Source organism: Gymnoscopelus microlampas (genome assembly GCF_963454915.1).
Source record: "Gymnoscopelus microlampas genome assembly, chromosome: 14".
Lineage (NCBI taxonomy): Eukaryota > Metazoa > Chordata > Actinopteri > Myctophiformes > Myctophidae > Gymnoscopelus > Gymnoscopelus microlampas.
Window position 1 is genome coordinate 51,867,704 of NC_139951.1, and position 9,861 is coordinate 51,877,564.

Genomic DNA, 9,861 nt, shown 5'->3' on the forward strand with positions numbered 1-9,861 from the left:
CGGCTCAGCATGGGCTGGTGGACGGTCGTACTGTGGGATCTCATCCCTTGGTGAGTCGCTATCTGAAGGGAGCTCTTAGATTGCACCCCCCGCATGTCACTCGGGTGCCCTCGTGGGACTTGCCTACGGTCCTGGAAGCCCTGTGTTCTCCGCCGTTCGAGCCGCTGGAGCGGGCCGATCTCAGGTGGCTGTCGGTTAAAACCGCCTTCCTCCTCGCCATTACATCTGCCAAGCGAGTGGGGGAACTCCAGGCCCTGTCTGTCGCCAGGGACGGTTTGAGGTGGACTTCGGATGGGTCTGAGGTTACTATGTGGCCCAACCCCTCCTTCCTTCCAAAGAGGCTTTCAGCTTTCCATGTCAACCAGCCTGTCAGATTGACGGCTTATGCCCCACAGCCAGGGGCAGAGGGATTGCATCCTGATGGTGGGTTGCTGTGCCCCATCAGGGCCCTGAGGCAGTATGTGGACGTGATTTCTGGGTTTCGGAAGTCGGACGCACTATTTCTCTGTTATGGAGGGCACAGGAAAGGGTGTGCTCTGTCCAAACAACGACTCTCTCACTGGATTGTTGATGCCATTCTACAGGCCTACGAACGCAAGGGTTTGCCTGTTCCTCCTGTGAGATGTCATTCGACCAGGAGCGTGTCCACCTCCTGGGCTGCATTGAAGGGTGTCCCACTGGCTGACATATGTGCTGCAGCAGCGTGGGCTTCTTCCTGCACGTTTGCCCGCTTCTATAGGGTGAATGTGGCCGCCCCTCATCCCATGGCGATGGCGGTGCTGTCGGCCTCTTCAACCTGCAACTGATGGTCAGGTAAGGGCAGGTTCCTCGTGACTATGTTGGTATTAGTCATCCAGGTGTTGAAAACACTGCCTCTGGTGGTCAGAAGGAATGAAGTAGAACGAGAGTTATGCATATAACTAAGGTTCTACGAATTCCGGATGACCGCCAGAGTTGACTGTCACTCGGGATCCCATTCTCGACGAAAAGATTTCAAGAGGATGATCGCTGTGTACACCGCACCTATGTAGGTAGCGTGCGCGCACACAGGTCACGAGTGACTTTGTTGGTATTAATATTCGACCTATGCGCGAGCGCGCGATGAATATCCAGGTGTTGAAAACACTGCCTCTGGCGGTCATCCGGAATTCGTAGAACCTTAGTTATATGCATAACTCTCGTTTTCCTGTGTGCAGTTACACCCACCTGGACATCTACAGTGGTCTGAACAGCAACCTGAACCGACAGCACCACCGTCTGGAGTCCAGATATAGCAGCAGCTCTGGAGGCTCCTACGAAGAGGAGAAGAGTACGAACACACACTTTAACCACTTAAACCCTTTATGCTGCAAGCTTATAGAATTGTCATTTTTGCTTTATATTGATATATCCTAGATCTCATTGCATCCTCTTAGATGTAAACAGAATCAAACCATTCTAGATGGGGAATCTACTTTATATACAAGGAGACATCACTTTGTATGATAATCACAATGAAATATCTGGTTTGTCTGGACAGCCCATTTTAACAAGGGTAATTTTGGACATCTCATCTGTTTTTTTAAGTCTGGATCAGACTAACAGATCTGAACCCATTTGATTTGGCATTAGGGGCCTGTTATATATGTCTACACTAATATATATATATATATATATACAAATATATTATCTAGGAGCACCACATTTTCTCTCATCAAATTAAAGCTCCATTACAAATTTCCATGAAATATTGGTACATCTAGAGTTGATCTAGTGTACCATCATCATAATGACCTGTGTGTGTTTGTGTGTGTGTTTTCAAGGTGACTCCATGCCTCTGTACGCCAACTGGCGTCTGAAGGTGATGGACCACAACCGGCCCGAGCCTCTGCCCTTCCCTCCTACTGGAGGCTGCTGGGCTCCTCTGGTAGACTACCTGCCTGAAACCAACACCCCTGCTGTTCCCCTGCACAGGTAACACACACACACACACACACACACACACACACACACACACACACACACACACACACACACACACACACACACACACACACACACACTGTTCCCCTGCACAGGTACCACAAACGCACACGCTCTATTCCCCTGCACAGGTAACACACACACACACACACACACACACACACACACACACACACACACACACACACACACACACACACACACACACACACAAACATCTTATCTACAATCCATAACAAAATAACTTATAAAAAACAAACAAATAAATAATATATATTAAGAGATATCTTGCCAAGTATGTAACTGTTCATTTGTGTATTTGTTTAATTTGACTGGACTTTGGGATTAGAATGTTAATTCTAAGTCTTTTTGTACTAATTTATTCATTTTTATTTATTTTATAATTTAATTTGTATTTTTAGTTGTATGTATTGTATGTATTGTATGTATGTCTGTATTGTCTTTGCTATGCTCAGGACCCCAGGAAGACTAAAGGCTCATTCATGTGTCTATGGGGATCCTTTAATAAACATAAACACTGTTCCCCTCCTTAAGTACAACACACGACACCCGTCCTTAACCTCTCTCACTGTCACATACTGTAACTGCAGCGTCCCGCTGTCAATTCGGCATTTTTTCTCTGTTTTCCAGGTGTAACATCGCTGTCATCCTTTTAACGGACCTCATTGTGGATCACGGGGTCAAAGTAGAGTGGAGCGCCTACCTGCACCTCCTGTTGCACGCCATTTTTATAGGTAAACACACCTGTTGTTGCACGCCATTTTTATAGGTAAACACACCTGTTGTTGCACGCCATTTTTATAGGTAAACACACCTCCTGTTGCACACCATTATCTGCCTTGTTAATTTTACAAATCAAGGCAGATACTGAAAAGGCGTACACTCAGTACCTTCCATGCATTTACACAGGAGCTTCCTTGTTTGTGGAGGCAGTCGCAGCGATTGCTTTCTTGTAGAAATCATTCTTGTTTTGAAAACGTTTTAATTGAGATGTGTTACCAGTTTGGTAACCGTTTTTGAGAAACAATAAGTGAGGCCGTTATTTGCTGTGATTTTGGAACAGGTAATGTTTATTTTTTAGGCCCTCTGCTTCGCATAACCACATGCCTTCGCTGTCCTAAAATCCATGGTAAACCACGGCCTCTTGTGGTTTATTATTGCTTAGTATGTAAGCAACGAGAACGAGTTGTACTCAACCTGTCATGGTGACTTTTCGGACACTTTGGCCTGCGTTCTCCCTCCAGGGTTTGATCACCAGCATCCAGAGGTCTATGAGCATTGCAAGCGCCTACTGCTCCACTTGTTGGTCGTGCAGGGAGCAAACAGCAGTGTCCAGTCCCTGGCCACGGTGCTGCTCCGCAACAGGGAGTACAACTACCCCCGAGTCCTGACTGTGAATATTCAAAGATTTGCACACATTTTCACGATTTTTCAAAAATAGCAGATCTACAAGCTCGTAGTGCGGCACTCGGTGCCGCGCTATGAGCTTGTAGATCTGCTATTTTTGAATAGCCCAAAGTGTAAAATAATGCTTTTTAGCTCAAATCTAAAAATGACACAGTTCCAGGTCTTAATGGGTTAATACAAATATTTTTTATACTTAGTTTCGGTTTCCTATAATAACCATGCCTGGGACTAACATATTGGTGTGTCAGTGTTCATCATCATCATCATCCTTGTTACCATGACTAATTTCTTCATCCCACTCGTGTGTTTGCTTTCATGCTCACAGCTATGTCTGAACGGATCTGGTATTGTCACATCGCATGGCTTTTTCGTTTGTGTGGTTTGACTTTTGATATGTTACACATGGTTTTGATTTGACTGTACGTGATAAACTCATAATAGAGGTGGTGGGTGTGGTGACGTGTGTCTGGCTGTCTGCCCTCCTAACATGGGTTGTGTGTGTGTGTTTGTCTGGTGTAGGAAGCGCGGTCCGCTGTGGAACCACGAGGACGTCTCTCCCAAGAACCCCAACATCAAGAGCGCCGATCAGCTCAGCGTCTTCCTCCGACATGTAGTGACTGTGTTTAAACAGTCACCGGCAGGTCAGTATTGTCTTATATGGTCTTGGTCTTGTCCGTAGCTAGTCTCGCAAACCGCAGGACCGACCTAGGCACCACATTTGTTGTGCACACTGTCATTAGGCTAATTCTTGTCCACATATGCTCTATACTTTTATAATGAAAGTGAAAGGGGCTCGGATTGTCCTAATTTGGGCACGGGTGACATCAGTTTAGTACCGAATTCTACGACTGCCTGTCTAAGAATAACTATTCAGATCATAGATTTCACTCTCTCCACTTTTTAAACATTCTCTCATTAGGCCAACTTCTATCTACCTAGCCAGTGAAATAATGGTGAAATTAAACTGTTAATCAGTTCACCAGTCACACTAACGGGTATGCTTCCTTCCCATCAGGCTTCCAGCTAGAGTCACTGCTGAGTGAAGTAGCCCTCCAGACAGCTCTGTCGTGCTCTTCTCGCCACTATGCCGGCCGCTCCTTCCAGATCTTCCGGGCTCTCAAGCAGCCCCTGACAGCCGCCACGCTGTCTGACGTCCTCTCACGCCTGGTGGAGACCGTAGGAGACCCCGGAGAGGAGGCCCAGGTAAGAAGAACATCACAACCAAAACGCTGCTCATGCTGAATGATTTATGTGTCTAAAATGAAATATTTCTGTTCAGAGAGCAAACAGGTGCCTCTCTGGCCTGGATGGAGAGTGAAGCAATGTATCTGTTGTGTTAGGAGCCTTGTGAGGGTCAGTGTGTGTGTGTGTGTGTGTGTGTGTGTGTGTGTGTGTGTGTGTGTGTGTGTGTGTGTGTGTGTGTGTGTGTGTGTGTGTGTGTGTGTGTGTGTGTGTGTGTGTGTGTGTGTGTGTGTGTGTGTGTGTTTGTATCTGATAGGATGACCTCTGCTCTTCTCTCTCTCCTCAGGGTTTTGTAATAGAACTGCTGTTGACCCTGGAGTCGGGCATCGACACACTGGCAGACACCGTCAAGAACTATGACCTCCTCACTGCCTTAGCACAGTAAGTCTGCTCAAAAGCCAGAGCTATATCCAATTCTCCAGTATGAGAGACATTTTAAACAAATGAAAAATGTTTTAAGCAGATACTAACTGGTAGCTGCAATCCAGAACTTATTTTGAAAAATAAAATGTTAGTTTAACCAATCTGTATGGGGGAGAGTGTGTTAATACATGTAACTAGTACACTGAAGGTGGTCTCCCTTGAGACATACAGACCCTGGTGTCAGTTAGGACACCTAACTAGTTGACAAGTAGCACCGCCTTAGGCACAATTTCTCCCCTGGCCAAGCAGGGATTGCCTCTTGTTTGAGCGTTAGACATTAAGGTCTCTCATGCGGGAGAATCAAGGCTAGATAAAAGTTCAGGTTGCATTTTTCATTAAAAAAACTGCTTAAATGTTTATATTGCAGGACCCCTACCCACGATCACCTATTATTGGGAGCCAAGTTTGCAGCCAACAGGAAAAGCACGGGACAGATAAACCTGAGCAGCGGGGGTCTGTTCAACTATGCCCACTACGGCCACGGCCGCAGCAACTCGCTCCGCGCCAGCCTGATGGGCGAGCAGCGGAAGGCCGACCGGAGACGGAGCAACACCCTGGACATTGCCGACCGCCCGGGAGGCAGCCACGGCAACCTGGCGCGCACGCGGAGCCTCTCGTCGCTACGGGAGGGCGGGGGAGGGGGCGGAGGTCCGGGTAGGCCTTGTCATGATTGTTACATAACCGCCTGATTGCAATTATTATTTAGATCGCAATTGTTTTTGCGTTCCATTCTACTGTATAAATTCTTCTGTTGTAAAATGTTCATACAACTTCAAATATTTTCAAAAATAGTGGAAATAGCTGATTGACAAGCTCACAACGCATTGCAATGTGGTTTGAGCTTGTAGATCGGCAATTTCAACTACTATTAAAACATTTTGAAAAGTATGGCCTGTTTTGGCAATAGTACTTTATTCATTTGATTATTGGTAGCGGCCATTGTTAAGTTATTTCTTTGTATATTTAAGTTAATTATCTGCCCTGTGCAATTTTTGTTTTCAAAGCCTAAAAGGCAAACAGAAATGTATCGTTTATTGCAATTATTTGTGTGACAATAATTGTCAACTAAAATGCCATGATCGTGACTACCCTAGGTCCGGGCGGGGAGGCCACACCGCCCCCCGTGGACCCCTCCAACCTGATGGCCACGGTGTTCTGGATCGCCGCCTCGCTGCTGGAGTCGGACTACGAGTTCGAGTACCTGCTGGCGCTGCGGCTGCTCAACAAGCTGCTGGGCCAGCTGCCCCTGGAGAAGGCGGACAGCCGCGAGCGTCTGGAGCGCGTCCAGGCCAAGCTGAAGTGGTACAGCTTCCCCGGCCTGCTGCAGCTCTTCCTCAAGGGCTTCACCTCGGCCTCCACCCAGGAGCTCACCATCCACCTGCTCAGCAAGCTCATCAGCGTGTCCCGACACACGCTGGTGGACCCCTCGCAGTTGGCGGGTAAGAGACAGATTTTGGGGGGGTCCGAAGACCAATGTTTTGACCAATATTTCGCATTTTTATTTTGAAATCGATGTAAAAGTTTCTGTTTGAGAACATTTAACTTTTTGATAATTCAAAAAATGTAATAAAGTATATCATTGTTGTCGGGAGGAAACCTCTTCTCTCCAATATTTAGTTTTTTGTTTTGTGTTTTTTGGTAAATGAGAGCCCTATGTGATCATACTACAGCGTCACACAAAAGCATAAAAAATAGCAGATCTACAAGCTTTAAACGCGACACGCTTTGAGCTTGTCTATCTGCTGTCACCCGACAGAGACGACATCATGATTGCAGGCCTTTTGCTGCCTTATAGAGGCGACGGGGAAATAACACATTTTATGTAACAGATGTGTTGTAAAAGTGCGACATCTGGTGGCTGAACGTTTTGTCTGGTGTCCCTTTTAACGCCACGCATTCCTCAGGTTTCCCGCTCAACATCCTGTGCCTCCTGCCGCACCTCATCCAGCACTTTGACAGCCCCACCCCCTTCTGCAAGGAGACGGCCGACAAGATCGCCAAGGTGTGTGCCGAGGAGAAGTCGCCCACGCTGTCCAACCTGGCCCACATGATGAGCCTGTACAGCACGCACAGCTACTCGCGTGACTGCACCAACTGGATCAACGTGGTGTGTCGCTACGTGCACGACGCCTTCGCCGATATCACCTTCAACCTGGTCACTTACCTGGCTGAGGTAAGCGCCGCCCCCCCCCCCACATCACACGACCGTCGGCATGTCTTAACCGCTTTCACGGCGTCCCTATTTTGGGCATGTCAGCGTAGGCAAACCTTTTCTAACATTTTCTAAAACAGAAGATCTACAAGCTAACGATGTGTCACTACACAAGTTGTAAATGTGTTGCTGTCGTTGTACGAGAAAGTATGAAATAAGGCTTGAGTGGTTTAGAACAGTGGTTCCTAAACCTCCAAATGAATTATGTATTTGGCCGCGGACCTCCATCTGAAAAGATTTTGTGCCAGGAACCCCCAAACAAGATTTGTGTTGATAGAATGTTATTTGAAAAATATTCCAAATGTTTTGTATTTTCGCAATTTCTTTTCGCAATGCACATTTGCAAACACCTATGTCATATATTATCACAGATGCAATCTGTTCCTGTTTTTATAGATAACTAAATTATATGATCTACTATAGTCTATATCATGCAGAGATGTTGCTTGCCAAAAATGAAATGAACAAAGTGGGCATGAGTGAACTGCTGCGAGACGAATACCAAAACTCCCGCTAGCGGCTCGCCCCCAAACAAAGTCGCCCCGGGGAAAATCCGGCGGTATTCGCCTGGTGTTCCTAAACATATCAGTAAACTATGCCTAACCCTAACCTTATTCCTAATCTTAACCTCAGTAAAACTATACCTAATCCTAAACCTATATCTACCCTTATCCTCAGTAGGCTAAAACAAATACAAGAATACAAGAACCGCTGGTCCGACTGAAAAATGGGGGCGAGGGTGTTTTGGGGCGAGTCCTAATTACCCTTCGGGCTGTGGTTTCCCTGGGCAACACCGTCGCACAGTGTAAACAAATTAATATATATTTTGGGCTTTACATCGATTCTCATTCAACCTTGATATGCAAAAGTAGGTTTTGTTTTGTTAACGTTAATTATATATGTCATGATGTGGCCTTGCGCGAGGTTGATTACTTGCCTCTATAGTTGCTTTCACCAACTTTCACCACTTTATCCATTGCAGACAGACAGTCACTGTGATTGCATAATATCCACGACCCACACGTGTTCGGAACGAGTCCCTTTATCGACAATTGGGTCCGGCTTGGTACAGGTTCTATCACCTCGGAAAATCCCGGTTCTGTTTATCAACACCCGAGCGAGCCAGAGCAACCCTACTCAGCGCTGATCAGGAGGAGACACAGCTGTGTCTCTCAGCTGTGCTCAAAAATAGCAGACATACAAGCTCACAATGCGACGCGCTGTGAGCTTGTAGCTCTGATATTTTCAACGCGCGACACCATCGTACAACAAATAGTCTATTCTATAACTGCAGCACACAGCAGCCGAGCAGGCTGTCGGAATTAAACCACAGTCAGATCATGATATAAACTTTAAATTATTATGATTGTAACGGTTGTAGCCAACTACATAGGCTTAAATGATAAAATAGCCTCATTTTCCCAACCGGTGGCCGGTGGTGTTTATATTTACCGGCCAATTAAACATTTTACCGGTCAATGGCCGGTAAATACCGACATGAATGTCTGAGAAAAGGTGTCGTTTGGTCCACACCAGACATGTCTCTCACGGTTGTTTGTTTGTGTCTCTTCATGTAGTTCTCTCCGTAACATCGAGTGCTACTGTGAAGAGAAGGACACGTGGGAAACTGTGGGGCAGATCTCTGATGCTTACTGCCGTGTCAAATGTGTCTCTCTCAAGCTGAGGAGGGATTATAGTCAACCCATAGATGATGATGACTAGGGTTGGGGTCCAGAACCGGAGGGACCGGATCCAACATTGAGGAACCGGAATCTGTTCCATCACATTTGGAACCGATTTGTCACTCTGTCAGATGCTGGTATGTGGGCTTCATGTCTGCTATACAATTACAACACTAGTGTTTCTCAAACTTTTAATTTCAAGGACCACCATAACTCTTTGAGTGTAAGGTCCCATTTAGAACCTGACTGAATTTGTGTTAAAAAAAAATCTATATCATTTTGGCTTTCATTCAAATGTTTGATAAATATAGGAATTGTCAAAGGGAACCGTTAAGAGGGAATCCTTAACAAACCAGAATCGTTAAAATCCTAAAGGGTCCCGACCCTAAAGGTGACAGAATATAGATGGATTTATAATATAATGTAAACAATGAAGATGATGATTAAGAAGCTTCCTGCTGGGACGTCACAGAGGAGAGACAGTGTTGTGATGGTAGTGTCAGCCTCCCATTGAGTTGAGAAGCTCTGCTCAGACCCAGCTCACTCAGATGAAAGAGATGAGGAGGAGAGAGAGATGGACACAGCGTCCCATGCTGCTACTGCTGCTCCTGGCCAGCCTATCAGAGCTGAGGGGCTTCCCTTCCAGACCTCACCCCCAGAACCACCGTCTTGTTGGAAGGTAAGTTTAACCTGTCAGTCTGTTCCTGTTCAGCCTACCTGTGACATCATCAGTAGCCATCTTTGGTCATTCACACAATGGGGGAAACAATGTTTTAGTTTTTTGCATGAGGCTCCTCTTACATGAGGCTTTGTCCCTATTTCGTCCATACATGGTATTGTCCGTTTGGCTGGGACCTAAGGACAAACGGACGGGTCCCAGCCAAACCTAAGGACAAACGGACATACCATGTA

The 9,861-nt window shown here is 46.2% G+C and overlaps 1 protein-coding gene across 1 annotated transcript; it reads left to right on the plus strand.

The window, feature by feature from the left end:
- Positions 1 to 941: 941 nt before the first annotated feature.
- LOC311060305 (protein furry homolog-like) lies at positions 942 to 8,871 on the plus strand (the record flags this gene model as incomplete). The annotated part of the gene is made up of 12 exons (XM_084078442.1): positions 942 to 1,027; positions 1,197 to 1,309; positions 1,803 to 1,953; positions 2,614 to 2,717; positions 3,228 to 3,351; positions 3,832 to 4,031; positions 4,406 to 4,593; positions 4,919 to 5,013; positions 5,423 to 5,709; positions 6,150 to 6,494; positions 6,960 to 7,228; positions 8,845 to 8,871. The coding sequence occupies 12 exons, from the start codon at positions 942 to 944 to the stop codon at positions 8,854 to 8,856; spliced, it is 1,974 nt and encodes a 657-aa protein (XP_083934568.1). The 3' UTR covers positions 8,857 to 8,871.
- Positions 8,872 to 9,861: the final 990 nt, after the last annotated feature.